The sequence below is a fragment of the Neovison vison genome, chromosome 12 (genome assembly GCF_020171115.1).
Source record: "Neovison vison isolate M4711 chromosome 12, ASM_NN_V1, whole genome shotgun sequence".
In the NCBI taxonomy this organism is placed as follows: Eukaryota; Metazoa; Chordata; class Mammalia; order Carnivora; family Mustelidae; genus Neogale; species Neogale vison.
The window spans coordinates 87,656,333-87,683,956 of record NC_058102.1 but is presented as its reverse complement, the minus strand read 5'-3'; the positions used below and the strand labels follow the sequence as shown (position 1 = coordinate 87,683,956).

At 41.6% G+C, this 27,624-nt stretch overlaps 1 protein-coding gene across 1 annotated transcript in view; it reads right to left on the bottom strand.

Moving 5' to 3' along the window:
* Nucleotides 1-27,624, bottom strand: part of SCN8A (sodium voltage-gated channel alpha subunit 8) — a 180,833-nt gene that overhangs the window by 97,608 nt on the left and 55,601 nt on the right. The window contains exon 2 of the mRNA XM_044229304.1: nt 24,448-24,777. Within this exon, the coding sequence (XP_044085239.1) occupies nt 24,448-24,723 (276 nt within the window). The 5' untranslated portion in view covers nt 24,724-24,777. The remainder of the gene's footprint in view (nt 1-24,447; nt 24,778-27,624) is intronic.

Sequence of the window (27,624 nt, the reverse complement as noted above, 5' to 3'; positions counted from 1 at the left end):
TTTAAAGGAAAAAAATATATATATACCAAGCAATACATGCTTGTAATTTTATATAAGGCACAGAAGACTTAAGTTCTATCTCATTACCCAAAGACAACCTTTGCTGTTATATCTTTTTTTTGTACATCTTTTCTGAACTTTTCTGTGTAAATACAAGCATACAGATACAGCCTTAAAAAGACTTACTTTCTCTCTCAGATGGGATTGTACTATAAATAATCTTCTGCACCTTGCATTAAAAAATGAACCCCCACAAAGAAAAGCCCAGGACCAGATGGCTTCACTGATGAATTCTACCAAATGTTTAAAGAATTAACACCAATCCTTTGCGAATTCTTCCAAGAAACAGAAGAGGACACACTGCCCAACTCATTCTGTAAGGTTGGTATTGACTTGATACAAAATCAGACAAAGACATCACAAAAAAAATCAAAACTGTAATATCCCTTTTGAATACAGACACAAAAGTCTCAACAAAATACCAGCAAACTGAATCTAGCAGCATATAAAAGATTATACACCATGATCAAGAAATACAAAGATGGTTTAATATGTAAAAATCCATCAATATAATGCAACATACTAATAAAATTAAGACAATAACCACTAGACCACCTCAACAGATGCAGAAAAAGCATTCAACAAAGTCCAATACTCTTTTATAATAAAAACACCCAACAAACTAGAAATAGAAGGGAACTTCCTTAACCTGATGAAGAGCATATAGCTAATATCACATTTAATGATAAAACTGAAAGTTTTCTCTCTAAAATTAGGAATAAGACAAGGATGTCCCTCTCACTACTTCTATTCAACACTGTACTGAATGTTCCAGGCAAGGCAAATAAGCAAGTAAAACTATTTCTGTGTGCAGATGAAATGATCCTGTATATGGAAAACTCTACGGAATACACACTCACAAAACTATTAGAGCTCATAAACAAGTTCAGCACAGTTTCAAGATACAAGATCAATATATAAAAATCAGTAGTATTTCTATACACTAGCAATAAGCAATTCAAAAATTAGGAAATTAAGAGAACAACTCCATTTACAAGAGCACCCAAAAGAACAAAATACCTAGGAATAAATGTAAGAAACGGAGTATAAAACCTGTACACTGAAAACTACAAAACATCATCAACAGAAATCAAAGAAGACCTAAACCAGAGAAAACTATCTCATGCTCAGGTATTAGAAGATGTAATGTTGTTAAGATGGCAATACTCCCCAAACAAATCCACAAATTCAAGGCAATGTCAATCAAAATCTCAACTGCTTTTTGGGGCAGAAATTAACAAGTTGAGAAATTATGCTCAATTCATAGAGAAATGCAAGGGAACCAAAAGAGAAAAACAATTTTGAAAATTAAGAATAAATTTGAGGACTCACACTTCCCTGTTTCAAAGCTTACTAGAAAGCTATAGTAATCAAGACTAGCATAAAGATAGCCATATCTATCAAGAGAACAGAATTGAGAATTCAAAAATAAACCCATACAACTACACAAATTGATTTTTGACAGAAGTGCCAAGACAATTCAAAGGGGGGAAGAGTAGCCTAGCCTTCAATAATCGGTGCTGGGAAAATTGGACAACCACATCCAAAAGAATGAATATGGACCTCTATCTCACACCTTATACAAAAATTAACTCAAAATGGATCAAAGATCTAAATGTAAGAGCTAAAATGATAAAACACTTTGACAAAAAACATAAGTGTAAATCTTCATATCTTTGGATTTGGCAGTGGTGTCATACTTGTGACACCTAAACCACAAACAACCAAATTAAAAAGAGATAAATTAGACTTGATCAAAATTCAAAATTTTGTGCAACAAATGACACTATCAAGAAAGTTAAGAGAACCCCACAGAATGGGAAAAATATTTGCAAATTGTGAATCTAAGAATGGTCTAGCTGCCAGACTAGAAAAGAATTCTCAGAACTCAACAGTAAAAAGACAAATAATTCAATTTTAAAGTAGACATTTCTACAAAACAGCCAGACAAATTAGTGGCACATGAAAAGATGTTCAACATCATTTGTCATTAAGGAAATGCAAATAAAACCACAATGAGACAGTACTTCACACCTACCAGGATGATCGTAATGGAAGAAAAAAGAACATGAAAAGAACAAGTGCTGGCAATGATGTAGAGAAGCTGGAACACTCACATATTACTGGCAGATGTAAAATGGTGCAGCCAGTTTGGAAAACAGTTTGGCAGTTCTTCAAGAGTTAAGCACAGAGTCACCATATGACCCAGCAATTCCACTCCCAGGTATGTACAGGTATGTACAACTGAAAACAGGTATTCACACAAAAACTCATACACAAAGGTTTATTAAAGCATTATTCAAAATGGTACAAAAGCAGAAATGACCTGAAATGTCCATTGGTAATGGGTGAATAAACAAAATGTGGTCTATCCATATCATGGGATATTATTCAGTCTTTAAAAGGAATGAGATTCATTTATATGTTACAACACAGATGAACCTTCAAGGCATCATGGTAAGTGAAATAAGACAGACACAAAGGGACTGATATAAAGTTCTACTTCTATGAGGAGCCTGGAATAGGCAGATTCATAGAGATGGAAAGTAGAATAGAGTTTACCAAGTGCTGGAGGAGAAGATATGGAAAGACTGTCTGATGCATATAAGTTTCCCTTTGGGAAGATGAAAAAGCTCTGGAAATGGATAGTGGTGATGGTTGTACAAGATGATGGATATATTTAGTATCACTGAATTGTACACTTAAAAATGGTTAAAATGGTAAATTTTATGTTACATATATTTTGCCACAATAAAAATATAAACATTATTATCTGAAGAGTACTCAGTAAGGTGTTATTGACAAATTTATAGAAATCAGCTTTATTCCAAGCCAAGTAATAGAATTAAGAAAAGTAATAGCCAAAGGTGGTTTCCTAACCCATTTTGAACTTCAAAATGATTGGAGGAACTTTTTGAAAACTAAAGACATCTGGCCCTAGAAAAAAAGGAAAGAAAGAAAATGACGGGTTATTCATGTCACAACATGGGTGAACCATGAAAATCTTGAAAAGAATTCATACACAAAAGGACTCTATTTACATGAAATGTCCAGAATAGGCAGATCTATGGCGGAAAGTTGGTTAGATGTTGCGTAGGGCTGGATAGGGAAGGGAATGGGGAGTCACTGTTAAGGGGCATCTCTGGGGAGACAAGAATGTTCCAGAATTAGATAGTGGTGACGACTGAACAACATGTGAACAAAACACCAATGAACTGCACATTTTGAAATGGTGAACTAACTTGTGAATGATACCTCAGTAAAAAACAAACACCACAGCAACAGAACAAAAAAATAAACTGTTTAAGAAGTATAAGACATATAGAAAGGCCTAAAGAACAATACCACCAACATCCATGTACCCATCAGTAGCTGAAGAGACTAAGGCCTTACCAATGTTGCTCCTTCCTTCACGCTCTCCAAACACATCCCTCCTTCCCACAGAGGAAGCATGATTTTGAAACTGGTCTTGAGGTCCCACTTTTTAATGAAATATTCCCAATTACTCTGAGCTCTCCATTTTCTGAACTCCTATTTATAGTTGGACTTCTTTTGCCTTTCATTCCATTCTAAATCTTTTTTTTTTAACCCTCCCACTGCCCCAACTAGTTACCCCAAAACTAGGTTTTACACTCTCAGAGGGCAGGAGTCAATCTCACATTTCTTCCCACAGTTCCAATAACCCAAACCCACGCCACGCACTTCCAATAAACAGCTGCCAAAAATCCTTTCCTCTCATCGTCTAGTCTTTCCTAATCTGGCAGTCACGCCTTTCTCTCCCAGTAGGAAAGCAGTGTTGGTGTTATGCCATATATATTCTGGAAATGCTCAATTCACCATCCCTAGTGTTCGAGACTGCACTGTGACAATGTTCTTCCTGTTACCAGAGGGTACTGGCTCTGGTGGGACGTGCTGCAGGAAAGCCAAATCCTAAAAGCAAGAGGAAGCAGTAGACCTAGGGTTAAGCTGAAGCAGGTCAGAGGCCAGGTCTTCCATACTTTGGTTACCCAAAGAAACAAAGACACCGGGACTTTCCAGAAACTCCCTCTCTGAAGTACTTGTACGCCTCTGGGTTTCTATAGCAACTCCCTCTATGAAAATGCCAAGCCTTTTAAATAACCTCCTCATTCAGCCTCCTAATATTCCCATGAAGTATGGGTAGGGGAGGGATTATTCTCCTGTATGCATTTTACAAAAGCTCAGGAGAGGGACATCACCTAGCAAAGGTCACGCAGCAAAGGTCACGCAGCAAAGAGCAGTATATTATGCCAAGTTTAGAGCCTCCTTACAGCTTCTCCTGTGCCAGATTGAGAGGCTGATTAGTGGCAATGTGGCAGAGAATGAGACTGGTATGGGGGATGGATTCCCTGGTGAATGAGAAATTTGAGCCCCTGGGGCACACAACATAAAAGCTTAAGCAGCAATGAAAGAAGCACTGGCCCATGTCCCAGGATCTAAAAACCAGGCCAGGTCTTTACAAAATCACCCACCTGCTTTAGAGGAAGACAGGGAACAGGACTTTTGAAAGTAGCGTAATCTGCACCCCCCATTTCTCTGATCTTTGAGTTTGATCACGGAAAAATCATGGAAAGATGGGTCTAGAGGTCCACTGAGGGTACCTCCTACCGCGGAGTCAGCATCTGCACATGAACAACTATCTGCTAACTGCTTAATGAACAAATGCTTGTGTGTCTGAGTTGAGGGACTAGGAGAAGAGGCAAAAGAAAAAGAAGACATGAAGGAACGGAAACTGTTAGTCTTGGTTGAAGAAAAGCCAGGAGTCAGCTAGGATTCTGAATTAGTAAGTGAGGAGTTGGCAAGGAAAGTAGGGATTTTGGTGAATTTAAAAACTATGGTTTCATAGGTATAAAGGCTTTATTAAGAATATTTTATGTGTGGGGCACCTGGGTGGCTCAGTGGGTTAAAGCCTCTGCCTTCAGCTCAGGTCCTGGTCTCAGGGTCCTGGGATCAAGGCCCGCATCAGGTTCTCTGGTCAGCGGGGAGCTTGCTTCCTCCTCTCTCTCTGCCTGCCTCTCTGACTACTTGTGATCTCTACTAAATAAATAAATAAAATCTTTAAAAAAAAAAAAATTTTATGTGGAGCGTGTAGGTGGCACCGGTTAAGCAGCTGCCTTTGGCCCAGGGGCCCTGGGATCAAGTCCTGCATCAGGCTCTCTGTTCAGTGGGGAGCCTGCTTCTCCCTCTCCCTCTATTGCTCCCCCTACTTGTGCTCTCTCTCTGTCAAAAAGTAAGTAAATTTTAAAAGAAGGAAAAAAAGGATTTTTTTACGTTTTATGTGTGAAGTAGAAATTTCATAATTAATTTAGGTATTAAATACTGTGCATAAAGTAAAAATAGTTTATCAGCACTCTTTTCTAAATATTTCCATCCTAGGTCTTCATCAAGTATAAAAAGAAGGTATCTTTTTTCCACTCAAAGAGAAATAAACACATGGTCCACACAAAACCACCTCCAGTGAAGATGAATCCTCCATACTTCTAGTAGCCGGCTGTATTACGATAAAACATACTTTATTGTTAAAATAACTAGTATATATGCTTAATGTATATGCAGTTTTTAACAAATGCATCTTTTTAAAAAAAGATTTTAGTTATTTATTTGAGATGGGGGGAGCATGAGTAGGCGGGGAGCAAAGGGAGAAGCAGGCTCCCCACTGGGCAGGGAGCCCGATGCAGGACTCAACTCCAGGACCCCGGGATCATGTCCTGAGCCAAATGCAGACGTTTAACAGACTGAGCCACCCAGGTGCCCCCTTTCATAACTGCATCTTTAGCATAAAACAAGGTGGTGTGTAGACTAAGACAAGTACTCGAAGCTTAGGAATCTCCCTTTCAACACTGGCATTTGCAGTGCTCATGTGACAAACAGCATCATGTATATCAGGGGAGAGCAAATCTCTTTCATAAAGAGCCACACAGTAAATATTGCAGGCTCTGTGGGCTGCACAGTCAACTCAAGCCTGCCACTGTGGGGCAAGGTAACCACAGACAACATATAAACAAGTAAGAGTGTCTGTGTTCCAATAAACTTTATTTATGGACAAGGAAATTGAAGTTTCATGTAATTTTCACACATCACAAAATATTATTCTTCCTTTGACATTTCTGTAGCCATTTAAAGGTGTAAAAACCCTTTGAACCCATGGGCCATACAACAACAAATGGCAGAGATGATCTGACCCTCGGGGCACAGCTGGGTGAACCCTGTCACACACTAACACCAGTTCTGGACCTACGCCCAACTGGCTACATAGGAGTTAATCACAGCAAAGAAGAAGTAAAACTCTCACTCTTTGTGGAAAATACGATACTTTATGTGGAAAACCCAAAAGACTGCACCCAAAAATTGCTAGTACTCGTACAGGAAATCAGTAAAGTGTCAGGATATAAAATTAATGCAAAGAAATCAGTTGCATTTCTATACACCAACAGCAAGACAGAAGAAAGAGAAATTAAGGAGCTGATCCCATTTACAACTGCACCCAAAACAGTAAGATACCTAGAAAGAAAACTAACCAAAGAGACAAAGACTCTATACTCAGAAAACTATAAAGTACTCATGAAAGAAATTAAGGAAGACACAAAGAAATGGAAAAACGTTCCACACTCATGGACTGGAAGAAAAAATATTGTGAAAATGTGTATGCTACCTAAAGTAATCTACACATTTAACACAATCCCTATAAAAATACCATCAATTTTCTTTTCAAAGAACTGGAACAAACAATCCTAAAATTTATATGGAACCAGAAAAGACCCCCTAATAGCCAGAGGAATGTTGAAAAAGAAAACCAAAGTTGTCGGCATCTCAATTCCAGACTTCAAGCTCTATTACAAAGCTGTAATCATCAAGACAGTAAGGTATTGGCACAAAAACAGACATATAGATTGAAGGAACAGAATAGAGAGCCCAGAAATGGACTCTCAACTCTAGGGTCCACTAATCTTTGACAAAGCAGGAAAGAATATCCAATGGAAAAAAGACAGTTCTTCAACAAATGGTGTTGGGAAAATTGGACAGCCACATGCAGAAGAATGAAACTGGACCATTTCTTTATACCACACACAAAAATAGACTCAAAAATGGATGAAAGACCTCAATGTGAGACAGGAATCCACCAAAATCCTTGAGGAGAACACAGGCAGCAACCTCTTCAACCTCAGCTGCAGCAACTTCTTCCTAGAAACATCGCCAAAGGCAAGGGAAGCAAGGGCAAAAATGAACTATTGGGACTTTATCAAGATCAAAATCTTCTGCACAACAAAGGAAACAGTCAACAAAGCCAAAAGACAACTGACAGAATGGGAGAAGATATTTGCAGAGGACATATCAGATGAAGAGCTAGTATCCCAAATCTATAAAGAACTTATCAAACTCCAACACCCAAAGAACAAATAATCCAATGAAGAAATGGGCAGAGGACATGAACAGACATTTCTGCAAAGAAGATATCCAGATGGCCAAAAGACACATGAAAAAGTGCTCCACATCACTCGGCATCAGGGAAACACAAATCAAAACCACAGTGAGATACCACCTCACACCAGTCAGAATGGCTAAAATTAACAAGTCAGGAAATGACAGATGCTGACGAGGATGTGGAGAAAGGGGAACCCTTCTACACTGTTGGTGGGAATGCAAGCTGGTGCAGCCACTCTGGAAAACAGTATGGAAGTTTCTCAGAAAGTTGAAAATAGAGCTACCCTACGACCCTATCACACTACTGGGTATTTACCCTAAAGATACAAACCTAGTGATCTGACGTGGCATGTGCACCCAAGTGTTTACAGCAGCAATGTCCACAACAGCCAAACTATGGAAAGAACCTCGATGTCCATCAACAGATGGATGGGTAAAGAAGATGTGGTATATACATATACAATGGAATACTATGTAGCCATCAAAAGAAATGACATCTTGCCATTTGCAACAACATGGATGGAGCTAGAGGGTATAAAGCTAAGTGAAATAAGTCAATCAGGAAAAGATAGTTACCATATGATCTTTCTGATATAAGGAATTTGAGAAGCAGGGTAGGGGGTCGTAGGGGGCAGGGAGAGAAAAAATGAAACAAAATGGGATTGGGAGGGAGACAAACCATAAGAGACTCTTAATCTCACAAAACAAACTGAGGGGGACGGGGTGGGGAGGTGGAGAGGGTAGGGAGAGGGTGGTAGGGTTATGGACATTGGGGAGGGTATGTGCTATGATGAGTGCTGTGAATTATGTAAGACTGACGATTCACAGACCTGTACCCCCGGGGCAAATAATACATCATATGTTAATTAAAAAAAAAAAAAAAAAAGGAAATGCAGATTCACAAGGCCCACCACAGAGGTTTGGGATTCAATAAGCTGCAGAGGAATCTTGCTCACCAGGATCTGGGAACCACCAAGTCATCTTCCAGGTCACTAAAAGGAGGGGCGGCTCCAAAACACCTGTCTTCAAACACTTAGGTTCTCCTGCTTTACCGGCCTCTACCTAGCTGTACAGCTGGGGTGAGTCCCCGCTTCTCTCTGGATCTGATTTTCCTCATATGTAAAATGATGGCATGCTCAAGCCTTTTCCTGCTCTGAGTTCTTGATTCTGTGACTTGGAGAATATGCAGAAGTATCTAAGAGGAAGTACAACAAAGCAGCAAGCCATACTTTTGAGGAGAAAGTCTATTATTATTTATTCTTTCACATTACATGTTGGTAGAACTCTCCTGAATTTTGCTCTTTCATGTGATACTCTGTCAAAGCCCAGGGTCAACAGCTGTGATACTACCCTGAAAACTATACTTATATGTGGGCGGGGGGCAGCACGGAGCAGTCCCAGGGCAACCCCACCTCCACATCCCATTCTTGGCAGACCAGTGAATAGGAGAGAGAAAACAAATTGAGATGACGGGTGATGGGCTGACTTTAAAAATATATATATTTAAAGCATTTTAAAGCCATATGCACAACTAATAAAATCTTAGTAATCATCATTAAACTGCTGATAAGAATCTAGAAAAGGAGTTTAGTTCCTTGTTCAACACTGGATTCTTCAAAGTCCAGGAAGAATGAATGGGAAGGACAGCAAGCTTTGGATTCTTACAAGAATACTTCTTAAGCAATAATCACTGGTGTCCATGAAGTCCAATAATATTTTACCTAATCTGTCTTAAATTAAATCTTTGCAAAGTAAATGAGTTAAAAGGGAAACTGAAATTGAATTGTGGCTTACTGTCCAAGGGGAAATATCAGTTTATAATAACAGCCACTGAATTCATTTGAGCATAAGGCCCATTAAGAGCAGTGGAATAGCCCTTAACGAGTTATGGCACGGAATATTAATAAATATGTCATGCCGGCATAAAATGAACCTTCTGAAAAGCACAGGCTTTTCATTTCTAATAGCAGTGTGGGGCTTGGAGCCCAAGATGGAGGAGCTTTGCCACTGCTAATTCAGAGTAAGATGTATTCTGTTCAGGGTCTACCAAGAGGGGGAGGGACGTTGTCCACGGCCAGGGACAAGCACATTCGCACACACACCGAACAAATCCTAGCATACTGCAAATGCAGTCCAGAAATGCACGCTCATACCCAAGTACTATAGTGCGGCCAGGATCATGGCATTTTGTCACCCTCAGCCCACCCTAGGATCAGAGTAATTTTTTTAATCCTACAAAAAGTACAGATTAAAATAATTAAGCGTGCACAAATATGAAAGGATGTTACAGCGAAAAGTACTCAGTGCAGGGGTGGAATATATCACAGACCAGAAAGCCTCTCAAAGAAGGGTGCAGTCCCCAGCCCCTGGTTTGCTGTGGGACACACGGCCCAGGAGAGTGGCTCTCCCCTCCACTGAGTTCTCCCTCCCCTGTGAGGTCATCAGCTCCCTCAGGGCAAAGGTAACCTGCAGGTACCCGATGACTTCTGGCTACAGTGCGCAGCCAGGGGCCCAGGGATTGCGCCGATCTACAAGAGGGCAGCTGGGAACCAATGTCCTTTGAGTCTAGCTAGCTACAGCTGTTACTGACACTGACATATGACTACCTCCCCAGGTATGCTTCTTGGATCTTAACTGTTTCAATCTCTAGAGAGGACTGACCCTCTCGTTCTTAGCTGAATTCTCTAGCCTTAAGTTCTTGTCTGCCTCAACCTTATATATATACCTTCTTTTCCCAGACCTATGTATCTCTTCTGAACCAGGCAACTGGCCAATTGGACTTGTAATAGTTCTTAGCTCCTTCCTGCCTAACTATAAATTGTGAGTTCTGGTGACTACTACTGGGGCAAATCATCTCTGCCTCTTGGTTTCAGAGTGTGTGTCCACCCAATAATGATCTAAGAACAGCTGACGTGAGGGCAGCTACCGCAAAGACAGCAGCAGCAGCCCGCAGTCCACTTACCAACAGCAATCTGGCGCTCACTCCCAAGGAACTAGCCATAAAGCCAACGGAGCAGGCAACAAATCAAGGTCCCTTCAAAGTTCCCCTCCTTTAGTAAAGCAAAATCTAATGTCAAATCTAAATAGATTCTACTTTGGACTAGGAAGCTGTTGGGAAATAAATGACCTGTGCTGTTGAAATGACTCCACCATGTTGAAAAGGGCCCAGACGCCCTTCTTAATGTGCATCTGCTTAGTGGGTCCCTCAGATGAAATCACGATTATAGTCCCATTTGCTTCAGGAAAGGCTCTAGCAAAGGCACAACTGGCCTGAATTTCTTCAGTACATGTGTCCTGGTACTAAGCTGCCTTTTTAAGAATACTGATCTAAAGCAGGACATGAAATATGGACAATTTTTTTTTCCTTTAGGCTGTACTTCCATTTGAACTATGAATATTTTATTTTATTTAAAAAAATTTTGGGGGGGACGCCTGGGTGGCTCAGTTGGTTAGGCAGCTGCCTTCGGCTCAGGTCATGATCCCAGCGTCCTGGGATCAAGTCCCACATCGGGCTCCTTGCTCGGCAGGGAGCCTGCTTCTCCCTCTGCCTCTGCCTGCCTCTCTCTCTGCCTGTGCTCGCTCTCTCTCTGACAAATAAATAAATAGAATCTTTAAAAAAAAAAAAATTTTTTTTGAAGATTTTATTTATTTGACAGAAACACAGCGAGAGAGGGAACACAAGCAGAGGGAATGGGAGAGGAAGAAGCTTCCTGCCGAGCAGGGAGCCCAATGTGGGGCTTGATCCCAGCACCCTGAGATCGTGACCTGAGCCGAAGACAGAGGCTTAATGACCAAGCCACCCAGACACCCCTTTATTTTAATTTTTTTAAGTAGGCTCCACAAACATGGGACTTGAACTCATAACCCTGAGATCAAGACCTGAGCCGAGATCAAGAGCTGGACGCTTAACCGCCTGAGCCACCCAAGTAGCCCAAACTAAGAATATTTAGAGACATCATCCTCCAACTCTCTATTCCACTACACTGAGGATGGAGCAAGAGAGACCTCTAAATCCCATGTTTATGTTTTTATTGCTTTTGGTCATTGACGATTGTACCTGTGAGCCTATCTGAGGAATAATAATGAACATTAAGTACTTACTTTGCAGCAGGCAGCCTACTAGGGTGCCCATGTAGTATCTATCTCACAGCAACCACTCCGGGAAGTAGGAAAGTACTATAATACGGATTATTAAATCGAGGTGGAAAGTCAGGTAACTTTCCCAAGACCACAAAATTATTTATTAAATGGCAAAACTTAGAATTGAGCAGAGGTGGTCCAACTCCAAAGCCTATGCTCTTAATCATCATAAGACAACTTAAAAAAAGCTTCAAAAAAATCGAACTCCTCTCTTTACAGACAAGAAACCAAGCACAGACACCTCTGCTCACACTGACACCACAGGGCTGAGAATTCCTAGGGCCCAGTTCTCCTGGCGTCTGGTCCTGAATGCTTTTACCACACCCGGTCCCTGGTCCAATCTTGAGGCAAAGAAGGAATCTCTCTTACTTAATACCCGTAATTCTGGCAAGAGGAAAACCTCTGCACAGGCCTCAGAGATCCTAGTAGCTGGTTATGGTTACAGTCTTTTCCCCAAGTTAAGCTGGATGAAGGTAATGCTTCTGATTTGGTTTGATCTTGTAACCTCACGCCCTCCAACCCAGATCTGGAGCAGCTGACACGCTTCCTGCCCACACCCTTGTCACAGGAAGCCAACCCCGGCAGAAGAGTAGCGCTGGGCACCTGCTTCAGCGCAGAGCCGGCAGGATGCTGCTCCCTAGAGGCCGGGCAGCTCTGAACCTCCTCCTTGGCCCCTCTTCCTTGCCGCCCTTTAGTGTGAATTTGCCTTTGATCTCCTTCCCCTTTGCGCTCTTAGGATACACAGACTGCTCTAGGGGAAAGCAAAACACATGTTCATTACATAAAGCATGTTAGCCCTTCTAGTCTCTCTATTCATATTCCAGGAGAGTCTATATCCTTGCTCTCCTCTCTCTTAGCAGCAGTGTGGTTTCCATGGAGGCTCGGAGGCCACAAAGACTTGGATTCAAGACACAGCTCCATTGCTTAGTAGCGTCATGATCTTTGTCCACTTGTTTGGGTTGTTAAGACGCAGTTTTCTTACTGATAAAATAGGGATAATGACTAATAGTACCTACTTTACCAGGTTCTGAGATTTAATGAAGAGTCACCAAAAGTCCTCACTACCGTGCCTAGCACAGAACAAACCCCCAAAGGACGTGGTGAGGCTGCTGCGCGGCGGTCACACAGACCACAGCTGCTCCTGCCCTCTGGCTGCCAACATGGGGTGGCCACAGGGAGACCCCAAGGGCTACCGTTCACGTTAGTTAGTACTCACACACTTGGCACAAGTCAGTAGGATAAGCCAGACCAAGTATCCAGTCACTAGGAGACACCCTTATGGCTGCACTGGCTCAAGACGGGCCCCAGATCTTATGTCAGACCTGAGAACTCTGAAAGTGGGAGAAAATAAACACGGCTTAGTATGCATACCCTGGGATCCAACCTGACCCCCCACATTAGGCTCCTGTCTTGGCAAACCACACTCCATGCTCTTGTCAAAACTACACTCACTGCTGGAAACAGTTCAGGCCTTCCCATGCCTCTCTGCCTTTGCATGCACCAGTCTTTCTACCTGAATTATTCTTTCTTCTCTTTTCCAACAGTTGAATTTTTTAACCATATTTTAATACTTTAAGGTCCAGCTCAACTATCACCTCCTCTCTGCAGGTGCCCCATTCAACTCTCTCAAACAGAATTATCCTTCCTTCCTGTGTGTCTCCACTTGGCACTTAATTCAATTAGAGCAGTTAACGTAGTGTTGTCATTTTTGTGTACACTTCTGTATCTCTCACTGGACTCTGAGATCTCTAAGGGCAAGGCTATGGTTTCCAGCTGCTGTTTCTCAGCTTAGCAAGCAGAGTGCATAATATGATGGCCATCTGGTACAAGGTGGAGAATTCCAACACGCATACTGAATATGTGAATTAATCTCAGACAGGAGGAATTGACCATACAACTATACAACTAACCTATAACTATATGCAACTTTCCACTAGGTGTCTAATTGACCTTTTCCACCCTTTAGCTCATCCACCCATAAGAATGATTTGCTGTAGTTTGAAAAGCCTTCTCAACTTTTCTGTGTCTCAGGTCCCATGCTAAAGATACAGCCTGAAACAAATACATTAAAAAACGAAACAAAAAACCCAAAACACCATATCCTAACTTCATATTGAGGCAGTGTAAAATGCTAGAAAATTATCTAAAAGTGATAGAAGAAAACAAAACAAAAAATCAGTCTGCAGCATACGCTACAGAGACAGCATGGTATGGCAGAAAGACCATGAATATTAAATCACACATCGCTGTGCCTGGAACCTGACTCTACCACACACTCGCTCAGGGAATCTGAGCAATTAAGATTTCTGAGTCACAATATTTTCTTACTTATAAAAATATGCAACCTTCTACTGACAACTCCCTAATATTGGTAACCCTTAAGGACTGCAGAAAATTGGGGAGTCAATAATGATATCTAGAATTTGGGTGGTGTCATCCACGAAAGTAGCAGATGAAAGAAGGAGGTCTGAGGGGAGAAATGAGTTCAATGTTGAACGCACTGAGTTGACTGGAAACCCAGTTAGAGAGGCCTGGCAAGGTACAGGCTGGAGAGACAGATTCAAGAGGACGGAGAACGGGTGACATCACCCAGGGAGAGTGTGCCAAATGGGAGAAACACGGGTACGGAACCTGGGAGAACACCAGCACTTAAGGGAGAGCTGCTGGAAATGGAAGAGAAGGAAAGATGTAAGGAGCACTATGCCAAGGAGAGAAGAGCTGCAAGAATTAGGGAGTAATCAACAGTATCAAATCCAGCGGAGAAGTCTGGTGGGTTAAGAAGTAAAACAGTATCTGATAAATTTGGCAATTTGACGTCACAGAGGATCTCATCTTGAGAATGTCAGTGGAGAGGTAAGGATGCAGAGTTAGGCTTCAAGGATGGGGAAGAGGGTCGAAGGCAGGTTGTCCTGATGAGTGAAGGCTACTCTTTACCAGTTTGAACGACAGTAGAAGAGAGGTTAGGCTAGCTGGTGATGTGAGCTCAAGTGAGGGCTCGTAGAATGGTAGAGGCTTTGGGAGTGCTTATAGGCTGAGGGGAAGGAAACAGGATGAGAAGGGAAAGACTGACAGAACAGAAAAGTGAGAGGAAAACTGAGAGAGTGAGGTTCTGGAGAAGGTTGGAAGGCATGGGTGGGGTCAAAGGCACAAGGAGAGGGACTGGTCTTGAACAGTAGACAGGGGACCTCATCTGCTAAAACTGGAGAGATTTTTTTATTCAAGCTTGCTCCCACAGGCCAAACTTTGTAACCTCAACAAAGTGTCTGGAATATTCCTAGAGTCAATACTCTACTGACCAGAGTCTGTATCAAAAGGTCTACTGCTAGATTCAGAGTTGGCAGAAATGGTCATATAATGGGGCAATCCTAATCTTGAACTGTGTCAGACAGGGTTGATTAAATGTAAAGAACAATATGTAAAGTACTGACAACTCACGTGAATTTGTAAACAATTAGAGAAGTATTCCTCTTTATAATGATGCCATAGGCTTGTTCTCTATGACTAAGAAAGGATTTAAAATATGGTTAATTACTATCAGAAGATGATCAATATCATTGTGGTCTTGAGAGGTCCTCCACTATTTCCAATGGCCATTATTAACTAACCCATTCAACAGGTCAATTTTTGTTAAAATAAAAATATTTCACAATCCTGTAGAAGCCATCAGAGACTAACTAAACAATCAGAGACCTAAAACTGTCAGTCAGTGCGGCTGAGGTGGTCAGCTCATTCTAGCTCATTCAATCTCACACACATTCTAGAATTCAGGTGAAGGTGTCTCTTCTACACGAACATGGCTCAGAGATTTGGAACTGCAACTTTGTACTTGTGCAAGGAGTTGGGAAGACCTGAGGGATTTTTCTGGAGCAAATGCTGGGTTCATCTGCAGGTGGCCCTGTGACTCACACTGACGCTGAAAGGTACTGGACTCCTGCCTATGCAGAAATCGAAGGCTGGCAAAGTCTCTCAACAGAGTGACGATTCTGGTTTTTAAGTAACTCAGAATATCTGCATTATGGGTCCTTTTAAATATTATACTTGAGTGCTTGCTAAAGGCCTATTTAAGACACTGAGTACTTAGACAGCACGTAGCCTTTGATTCTTCTGTATTCTCCGCGTTTAGTCTCTTACCAAGGTAGAGCACTGCAACCTCTCAAGTACCTGGGCCATATTATCTTTAATGCTCATACCATTATCTGTAATGATTTATTTCTTTACTTGTTTATTATCTGCCTCCTCAACGAAAACTAAGTTCTAAGAATAGCAGAAAAGTCTTGTCTGGTTTGTTCCCGAGGGCATGGAACAGAGCCTGGGCATACAGAAAACGCTCAATAACAATTTATCAAATTTTCAAATGAATGACTGAATGCTCGACTCTGTCCTTAACCTTCCACAATCAATCACACAATCCTATCAGTTTATCTCCGTAACAGCTCTTGACTTCATCGACTGCCCTTACTTTTCACTTCCACTATCATAATCTGGACAATCATCCCCTCATAGCTGGTCTCTGTCCCTCTGGTCCATCCTACAGACCACATTCACATCCCTAAAGCACTGCTTCAATCACATATCTGCACTCCCCAATACCTCCAGGAGTAAAGACCAAACTTGATTGTCCCATACCGAGTCCTTCGTGATCCTGCTCCAGCCCTCCCTCCCAGGCCTCATTTCCTAAGACTCCTCACTCATTTCCCCACATTCCACGCAAATTAGACTACTCAGCATTTTCTTCCATTGTCCAACACCCTTGTCTCTGAGCCTTTGCTTGCATTGTTCTTTCTGCCTAGAATGTTTCAGTTGATCCCTCTTTTCTAAATTCTGAAGGCTGATTCAAAGACTACTCTTACTATGAATTATGTAAGGCCCTTTCTGGGGCTCCATTGTCAACTATTGTCTCATACTATGCACTGCCATGTTATAAGCTACTTAAGGATAAAAAGCGGACTTTATTAATCTTTGTTTCTCCAAAAGAACTGAACAGATCCCCTGCCCCATAGTGCCTCACATACAGGAAGCACTCAAGATGTATTTTTGTTGAATAAATGGGTTATGTTTTATATGAGGCAGCCCAATTTGGTGTATATTCCAATGTCCATTTCTCTCATTTCCTTTACAAGTCAGTTAATACAGAGCGGGTAAAACAATTCACACAGCCCAGAAAGAAGCAAAACACTTAATAAAAGTAGACATGACAGGACAACTTATAATATTCAGGAAATAACATCCTTCGTATAATACACACATGATACCAATAAACGAAGAAGAGATTCAAGCACTAGGTGGAGGCTATTAACCCATGGCTTTTGATAGTCTTTTCCGATTCTAATTTTCTACAAGAGGAGAGATAAGACTGGTAGCCGTTCAGCCCTCTGAAAATATCTAAAAGGTCAGGAAAACTATTTACTGATCGACTTCCTCAGTCCCTCAAGGAAACTAATTCTCTGGGAAAGGAAAAGATATACTGGGAATCAGTCTCTTTTCCTTCCAGAGTTCAATTCATTTTGGTCAATGGGAAAATTTTTATTGGAAAAAATATCATAGTGTCACCTTCCATGTTCAAAGCACCCAGAAAAGTATATAGCATTTCCACATGCATTATCTCCTAAGATTAATTTAATCAACAGACATGGATTGAGGGCTCGCTGTAGGGCAGGCACTGCACCAGCTGATGACCACACAAGAGGATGAACAATGAACAGAAAAATATACGGCGGGTGTTGCTAAGCTATGGAGAAAAATGAAGCGGGGCTAGAGCAATAGGCTGCTTTGTTTTACATAGGCTAGTCAGGAAATGATCTTCCCAACAACCTGGCAAAATAGGTGGGATATTAGCTATTAGCATAATCTTAATTTCCTAAATTAGGGAAACTGACAGCCTGAATGGTTAAGTAACATGCTCAAGATTGCTTGCAGTAGACGGAGACAGGATCAGAAACCAGATTTCCCAACACTTGGTCTATTGCTAAGGTTTTAATGTTCAACTAAATTCCTTCCCCTCTAGAGAATGATGCTTGGAGAGTAGAAAAGCACCTCACACATGCACATCCTTAACCCATCACCTGCTTGCCTCCCACTAGCACATGAACATTTGCCTAACTTTGATTTAGAGGATAAAATAAAAGAAACACTATTTTTAAAAATATTATTGCAAAATGGCTTTTTGTAAAAATAAAGTTTTGAAATATGTAGTTTTTATTTAGAACAAAAAGGAGCATCCAGGCTTATCGTGCAAAAGCAGGAAATGCAACACCTCTCATTAGCAATACTTCAAATCACACTTAATGAACATAAACTCTCCGTTAACAGTCTGTCTCTGCTCTGCACACCTGTTGAAGAGTGCGTGAAAATAGATTCAGCAAGGATTTTCTCCCAGGAATGCATGGGACTGCGTGCATGCATGTGTGTGTGTGTGCACGTGTGCATGTGTGTAAGGAAAAAAGTATAAATATTGCTGGGAACAGGATGTCCTGCTATAGCTAACGTGAATTAAATCTAAAAACCACTTCTTAGTAAAAGTTGGGCTGAAAGTCTTAATGTATCATAGAAATCCAGAAGGAGAAGGGATTAGGTCTGGTGTAGAGAATCAAGTCAGGCTCTAAGAAAGAAGAGGCCCTAAGGTCTGGTTAAATGGTGGAGTGTCCAAAGGTGAAGTTAAAGGACAGTACATTCTAAGAGAAGGAAATGGAGTCCAGGAGGCAGGGGACACTCGGGAAACAGGAAAGCAGGTTGCCACAGCTGAAAGATGCTATGTGATAGACATATGTGTGAAATAGAATTAGAAGGATATAGATAAAGGTCCGACTCTTGCATATATTATAGGTGAGGAAATTGAAGCCCAGAGGAATTTGAGTGATTTGGTCAAGGGCAAACAAGGAGCAAAGGAAGAACTAAAACGGAAGTGTTTATATTGCCAGTTAGGTGCTCTTTTCACTATCACATTCTGTCAGTAGGCTGGGGGACTGGGACAGGTGGGAGATCATGCTCCCATCAAAAGTAAAAATATGGGGGCGCCTGGGTGGCTCAGTCTGTTAAGTGTCCGACTCCTGATTCCAGTTCAGGCCATGATCAGGGTCACGAGATTCAGCCGCCCTTGTCCCTCTCCCTATGCCCCGCCTCTTCTTCTCTAAAAAGAAAAAAAAAAAAGAGAGAGAGAGAGAAGTAAAAGTATGTAGGGAGGTTAAGTAAACTGCCTTCAGATTACATGTCCAGCTGAAGAGTTGCAGGAGTACAGACACTGAGCCCAAGTCTCTGGAATGGCTTCTCCCGTGCTGCTCGACAAGTCAGCTCCTTCACTTCCAAAGATAAAATACTGGAGCTAATAAAGACACCATCCTTTCCTTCAGAAGTCCTGTGCTTCTTAGGACCCATCCTTAAAAGAGTTATTATTATTAAACCATAGGGATTATCAGGAATGTGAATGAAAAGGCAGGTTCTTCTTCCTATCTCTAAATTTGCCTGCCTAGCTTCAGAAGAACTGAGCCAATGAAGCTGAGGATCGATTAATAAAGTATTAGGGGCGCCTGGGTGGTTCAGTGGGTTAAAGCCTCTGCCTTCGGCTCAGGTCATGATCCCAGGGTCCTGGGATTGAGCCCTGCATCGGGCTCTCTGCTCAGCGGGGAGCCTGCTTTTCTCTCTCTGCCTGCCTCTCTGCCTACTTGTGATCTCTGTCAAATAAATAAATAAATAAATAATAAAAATAAAATATTAGCAAAGTGGAGAACCAGAAATGTAACAAACTTGAGTTAGGAGGCATGGGTTTGAGTCCTGGCTCCACCACAAACACTGCTGTTGGTTTTTGGGGGGTGGGGGGCAGAGGGGGAAGAAGGGCTATACATTTTTTTAAAACATTTTATTTATTTATTTGTCAGAGAGAGAAAGAGCACAAGCTGGGGAGGGGCAGAGTGAGAGGGAGAAGCAGACTTCCAGCTGGGCAGGTAGCCTGATGTAGGACTTGATCCCAGGGCGCTGAGATCGTGACCTGAGCCTATGGCAGATGCTCCATGGACTAAGCCACCCAGGCACCCCTAATGGTGGCTTTTGACAAGTACTTCCCCTCAATAAATTTATAAAAGGAGGAAGTTGAATTACCTGATGTCTAAGGATATAATATTCTAATTTTCTATGATTCTAGGTAGATTCCAATTTGCAGGAAAAGAGAAATGAAGACCTGAAAGTAAACTGAACTTTTGGAAAAGACATATAATTTCTTTTTTTTTTTTTTTTTTTAAATTTATTTAGAGAGTTTGGTGGGGGAGGGACAGAACGAGAGAAGGGAGAATCTTTTTTTTTTTTTTTTTTAAAGATTTTATTTATTTATTTGACAGAGAGAAATCACAAGTAGATGGAGAGGCAGGCAGAGAGAGAGAGAGAGAGGGAAGCAGACTCCCTGCTGAGCAGAGAGCCTGATGCAGGACTCGATCCCAGGACCCTGAGATCATGACCTGAGCCGAAGGCAGCGGCTTAACCCACTGAGCCACCCAGGCGCCCCAAGACATGTAATTTCTTAATGCAATAGGCACATGCTCTATTTAAAGGCACATTAGTCCATCCCATAGTTGAGATTTTTGTTCATAAGACTTTCTTATAAGAGGATATACCCATGGAACAAAATGGACACATAGATCAATTACCAATTTAAGAAGTGGGAAAAGAAGTACGAGCCAACTCTGAAGGCCTTTTCAAGCTAATCCATAGGCTTTCCTGCTGCACCACTTAAGATAGTTATCAGGAATATATGGGGCCATTTGAAATTGGACAAGTTATTATTGAGAACTGGGGAGACAGAAAGACACTCCTTCAAGTAATAGAAAGTCCTTGATTTGCTTTATTAAAAAAGCTGAGGGGCACCTGGGTGGCTCAGTCATTAAGCGTCTGCCTTCAGCTCGGGTCGTGATCCTGGGGTCCTGGGATCGAGCCCCGCATCAGGCTCCCTGCCTGGCGGGAAGCCTGCTTCTCCCTCTTCCACTCCCCCTGCTTGTGTTCCCTTCTCACTGTGTCTCTCTCTGTCAAATATATAAATAAAATCTTTAAAAAACAACAACAAAAAAAGCTAAGAAGGGGGAGAAGTGAGTTGAGAATTTACACGGATAAAATGTAAGATTTCCTAGCTTCAGAGAAGGGAAAAGAAATAACAAAATTAAGACTTCAGTGGGCTTATGAAAATAGCAGAAAGAAAAACCAAGAACAAAGGTATTCAGAAGAGTTCAAGTTCCTTAGAATACTTATTTGTTTTTGCCAAAAAAAAAAATGTATATGTATATTTATACATATAAATAAACTCTGGAAGACCCTCCTAACAGTGGTTACCTGTTCAGGGAGGCAGGAAGTGAGCAGATGAGGGAGAGCTGTAAAGGGGAGACTTTTTACTGAGTATCTTCAATTGAGTTTTTAACCATGTAGGTACATGACTTATTTTTATTTAACATAAGTAAGTAAGTAAATAAACATCCCCTAAATTCAATTATTTGCAAGAAACAATTGAAATACAAGAAAGCCAAAGAAAGGAGACATTAGAACAAAGTACCAAGAGACAAAGAAAATGTTGTAGCACTGGGAGGACGGAGGAAATCCAAAGAGGGGATAACCTAGACTGTTCTTTGAGGACCTGTTGGGAGTGAAATGCAACATGGACAAGACTGCTGCAAGGACCTCAAGAAGTTTATGACAGCTCAAACCAGTCCCAGCTGACACAAGAGTATCTTGAAAAGACGACACACAGGTTTATGTCCCTGTGTCCCTGGAGAGTGTGAAATCCACAGTGGAATAAAACCAGAACTGTACTAATAGGGAAGGAGTTTTCTTTCACCCTCTACAACAGAGGGAAGGAAATGAGAAACCAGTTTCAGTGAGAGCCATAAAAATGACTAATTCGGTAGAAAATGAGACCTATAAGGAAAAGATAAAGAAATCCTTTTGTATAATTTAGCAAAGAAATTCTATTTTGCAAGAATTATTTAAGGCAGTCCCCATGAAAAACAAACGCAAGGAAATGTCCCCTTAAAGTCATTTCTACTCTCAATATTTTTTGATTTGTGGGTTAATTCCCAGTGTGCTTCCTTGTAGAGGAGACCTTGCTAATTTGGCCTAGAGAAAGGCCTAGTTAGTAAGAAGTATTAGTAATGCCAGTGAAGATTTGCAGATAAACTTGAGCAAGCATAATATTAATCAACTAAAAAAATCCCTTGCTTTGGGGTGCTTCACTGGTTTAGTGGGTGGAGCTTGTGATTCTTGATTTGGGGGTTGTAAGTTTGAGCCCCATGTTGGGTGCTGAGATTACTTAAAAATAAAATCTTTAAAAAAAATCCCTTGATGAACAGCATAATTAATACTTCTCAAGTGCTACTAATGTTCTTTCTTGTCATGAGTGTTAGTGTGTCTGCTTTATAATAACCATTAATCTATGCATTTATGTTTTATGAATTTTTCACATGGTGGTATGTTTCACAATAAAAAAAAATTAGAAAAAAAATACAATTAAAGTTCTCCTTTCTGCAAACTATTTACTCTTATGATGAGGCCAAACGCTAAAGTCAGCCCGTCTATCATGAAGAGCCAGTCCGTAATGGAGCTCCATCAACATCTACCCTATGCAAGGGATGATACCTATCAGGGCCAGAGACCCACCCTGTCTGAAGTCTCACTCCGGTTCCAGGGCCACTGACACCTGGGGTGTTGGAGGAGAGAAGGGGCTATCTATGGGGCAGCAACCAGGGGAAAAGGCACGCAAAAGAAAACTGGCTCTGACAACCAACAGCTCTATGTATTCTTCATACATTAAGTCAGGTTTAAGAAAGGGAGACTTAATTTGCATTTGAGTTAGAAAAAGAAACAGTTCAAATAAAACCAAAGAGGTTTTAGCTACCTGAAAGGTCAGGGTCCAAGGGGCTTTACTTACCTTCTTATTGCTGTAAGAATTTCTGAAAAAGTTGTACCATTGGCCAATTCACCTAAAGAGGCACAACTTAAGCCCTGTGATTTTTCACTGCTTCGTACCTCTTCTAAGATCACGATGTAAGGGTAGGAAAGAACAAGGAAACATTTCTAAAAATATTTCAGAATTTTACAATGAATGAAATTTTTGTCTAAAAATAGCCCAAGATTCCATGTTCCCTCATTCACTAATCCAGAATGTTACAGCCTACCCCATCCCTCTCCCATCTACCCTACTTGGCAAAGGCCCAGATTACAAAGTCAGATTTGAAAAAAGGGAAGAAAAAATGAGGAAATTAATGAAAGTTTATGAAAACTACTTAGTTCCAGAACTTGATGTGTGAAAAAGTCCTTAAAAATTCTGTCCAACTTCTCAGTTCTAGATAAGAAAATTTAGGCCCAGAGAGGTAGCATAGCTTGCTAACGGACATAAACTAGTTTTGATAAGTTTTTTTCTTTATTTATAATTTTCTTTTCCTATAATCTATTTGTGGTAGCTTGAACAATACACATACAACAAAAGAGAAATACAGATAATAAACGTGGTGAATTATGGTAGAGTCAGGAGTTTTTACTTCTGGTCTACTGTTATTTCTATCATATCATGCTTGTTTCTGAAACTTTCTGCATTTCTCAGTGGAAGATAAAGATTACTCTTGCTACTTTGTTTTCTATTATGGCGCTGTCCTGAGCTGCAACAGAAGTGAGTGAAGGACTATTTTGTGTAGACAACGTCTTACCTATTTTTACCATCATGAACCAAAAATGACTCCACAATTATAGCGAGGTCAAGAGAGCTACTGGTCTCATCTTACTTCTGTCCCATTATTAAGCCAAGAAACTAAAATTTCTTCCAAATTATAAGACTGAAGGACAAGTTAGGGGACTTTTATGAGGCAGTTTTGTTAATAAAGACAGTTCAGGTAAGCTCTGTGTTTATGAATATGTAATTACGCAAAGCCTCTCTCCCCTCACCTATCAATCTAATTCTTTAAATGACATTTATCAAATGAGGGATCCCTAAAATGGTATCTAATGTCATTCCTCAGTATGCAAGGGCTCGTTAGTTGGCTGGTGGATTAACTAGGGGGCTTTGCTTCTCCACCTGTTGCCTTGTTTCAAAAGATAATCATGAGAAAGAAACCCACAGTTTGGTCAAATATTTGTTAAGGGAGCCTGAAATTCTTGGCCAAATGAAGACTAGTGTTTATTTGTTTATTCACTTTGCTTCTTACTGGTAGGAATAACAGAATGGACTCTAATGTAAGAATGAGTGGTGGCTCCACCCAGACAACTGAGTAACAAGGCCAAACACCTGCTCTCTTCACTGGCCCAGTCTGGTTCACCTTATTCTGCTCCTGTCTCCAACAGCTATGATCTAATGTCACCACGGGACAGAGAAAGTTTGGACAGAGTACACATCCCTCATTTCCTTTATAGGAACAATAGGCTTTGCTGATATTGTAATAGTTACAGCATCTTTAGAGTTAAAGATAGAATTTGGAATGTGTGTGGGAGAGATTCTACCTGGCTTATATCATCTTTCACTATGCCGGCTTTTTTGGACTCTATTAAACAGTCCCACTGCATTTATGTTCTCTTTTGTTTTGTTTTGTTTTAATCTGTTTTCATCTTCTTTTGATCTGGCCTGGAGCCAAACACAGAAGTCTTATTAACAGAGTTGAGCAGTGTTAAGACCCACGAATGACTCTGAGCAGCAATTAAACTCAAAAAATAAACCCCGTTAACCAGAACTGAAACAAAAGGTTAGCTACTTATCCAAACTTGGGCAAAGGGACAGCTCTTTCTCCCAGTCTCCCCTAAGCCTGTTAGGACAGGGGGTCTGAAGCTGGGTTGCCGCCTCCTCCAACTCACTTTCTGCGTCAAATAGTATGGGTCAAAGTCCTCCAGGGGAACCGCAACCAGGCCTTGTGGGATGTCCCCATAGATGAAAGGCAGGCTCTTCCCTGCCTCCAGGTCACTGTTTGGCTTGGGCTTGCTGTCCTCATCGTCTTCACGATGGCTGCCCTCGGCCTTCGGCGGTTTCTTGAGCTTGCTCTCGGCAATGCGCCTCTCGATGTTCGCCAGTGACTCGGGGGTGAAAGGCTTGAAACTGTCAGGGCCTGGTGGTGCGAGCAGCCGCGCTGCCATCTTCTCATCCTGCAGCAGCTTCGTTAGTTGTGCTGCGGCCGGGACAGGTCAGCTCTGGAAGAAACGGCAACACAGACATCAGTAATCAATCGCTGCTCTGAAAAGAGGCCAGACCAAACCATCTCACTCCCGACCTTTATTCACAACGTCCGCAACACACAGCTTCTTCCGGGACTCGGTTATTTTTCTCTCTAGAAAATCTGTGGCATGAGCAGGCTAGGTGAGGCTCATACTTGCCCCTCCGGGACCGGCTAGCCAGGAAGATCCCAAGATGGGAGGTTCCTGAGCTGCTAGTTTTTCTTCTTGACTTAGATGCCACTCACTGTTTGCACCCACATATGACTACAGAGATACATTCCATTCCCTCGTGGAACTCCTATTCTAATAAGGCATATTTAACATTACCCAGGGGCACATGTTAGCTTGGGGAGCCTTATATGCTCAAGGCACCTTCCTTTCCTGGTACTCTAGTCCCTAAAGAAATACTCTTCCTTCCAAATATAACGCAAGGGCAAACTGTCACTCTTTTCCAATGTCAATTTCTGAAAACACTAAACCCTTCAAAACCTTAAGGTTTGCATAAAATGTAGATCAAAGAGCTGCCATCTACTTTGGCTCTTCCATTTCAAGTTATTTTTCAATTCATCAAGATGTGTAAAGCCCATCTGGTATGAGAGTCCAGAAGTACCTCTTCGATGACTGAGATCCTGCCAGGGACAACTGGGGGTGGGGCAGGGGAACCAAATGGCAGAGGACGCTCGGAGAACTTCTGAACACAGCACTGCAGCGCCTGCCGCAGGGCAAAGGATGGCAGAAAGGCCTGTGTGCAGCCCACAGGGGCTCAAACCAGGAAGGACACAGGTGAGAAGAGAACAACAAACCAAACGTCCCTTCTAAAAGGAAAAATGGGTTAAAGTGGGTTAAAGCCTCTGCCCTTGGCTCAGGTCATGATCCCAGGGTCCTGGGATCAAGCCCTGGAATTGGGCTCTCTGCTCAGTGAAGGGCCTGCTTCCTCCTCTCTCTCTGCCTGCCTCTCAGCCTATTTGTGATCTCCGTCTGTCAAATAAATAAGTAAATAAAATATTTTTAAAAAATGAAAATAAAAATTAAAAAATAAAAGGAAAAATGAGGTAGGGCTGTACTAGGCCCCATGATCTCTAAGCACGGGATTTGAAAAGCGCATTTGCATGTTTAAACAGAGTCCTGGGTTATTTAAAACACACCTTAGAGGCACTGGGGTGGCTCAGTAGGTTTAGAGTCCAACTCTTGACTTCAGCTCAAATCAGTATCTCAGGGTCCTGAGATTGAGCCCCCGCCCCACTGGGCTCAACACGGAGTCTGCTTGAGATTCTCTCTCTCCCTCTCTTCTTCTGCCTCTCTCCAGACTCACACACACACATACACTCTCTCTCTCTTTCTGAATAAATAAATAAATAAATAAATAAATAAATAAATAAAATCTTTAAGCCAAACCATGCCAAACACACCTAGAAACAGAGGAATTCCTAACATCAAAAACAACAGTGTTTATTGCCTATCACAAAAGCACCTGAGCAGGGGAGTCTTACCAGGAAAGCTTCAAGAATTTACCAGCATTTCATCTGGTGCTCATGGTGCTGCTTTTGCCATTAGTTCTGTGAGCTCCACAAAGACAATCTGGGAAATTTTTTTTGAAAGGCTAAAGATTGTTCTTTCCCTCCTACTTAGCCCTCAGGGTCCACTTCAAGGCAAGTATCCATAAAACTCGAGGCTCCTCAAGAGAACAGTAGTAGAGTTAACTCTAAATAATTTGAGAGTGAAATACCCAAGGGCTCCTTTCATAAACACACCCGCAGAGATCCCAGATTTCTCTAGTGGTGGTGAGTGCAAAGTGTTGCAAAGGCAGTGTGTAGTGTCTCTATGTGGGCTGGTCAGTTCACTCCCTCACCGCGTGGGGCTAATGAGGCCAGAACCACAAGTCTGCCCCCACAAAGACCAGAGAGCTCCACACTGCATGAGAAAAAAACCCCAATGTTCCCTAGACCATAGGGTCCAAGAAATCATTTTCACGTATGAAGCACAGAATTTCTGAGATGCAAGGGATTTTACAGACACAGTCCATTTCATCTTTTAGATTAAGAAACTTGGGGTCCTAAGAGATTGGACAATTTGCCCAAGGTCACAGGGCCAGGATAAAATCACAGCCAAAGTGCTTTTGACTCTCCAACTCATACTTCTTTTATTGTGACCAGTGCCAGTCACCCACTCTCCTGTCCTGCTCTAACCCCCAGTACTCCCAGCAGGAACAGTGTGGATCATCAGGTAAATCATAGGGAAATGCCACTGTTTTTGCTGATCTAAGACTTTATTCACAACGTCTTCCTCAAGCTAGAAATCCTTTTCTCTCATTCCTTTCCTCCTCTGTATCCCTGAATTCTCTCCAGTAAATGCCCACTCTTCCACACCACCTTCCCACCAGCTGCAGCCTTTCCCCCTTGCGAACTCCTATAAGCTTTACCAGGATCTTAGCTGATACTTATCCACCACTTACTATGTTTCAGGCACTGGTCCAAGCACCTTGCTTCTATTAACTCACTTAATCTCCAGGACAACATATGAGGTAGGTATCATTATTCTTCCCTTTTCAGAGATGAGGAAACAGGACTAAGACAGCCTACTCAAAGTTACACAGCTAGAAAATGACAAACCAGGATTCAAAACAACCTATTTGCACTTGTTGTGTCTCTTGGTCATGGTCGAATTGCACCCTATAAGTTCCCAGAGGGCAAGAGTTGTGCCTTGAACTCCTTCTGCATCCCTTTCACAAATGATAGGATTATGCCTGAAACCCATAATTTCTTCAAATACCTGGGGCCTCTTGGTTCTCACAGTCACACTCATTATCGACCCTGGGTCATCCTC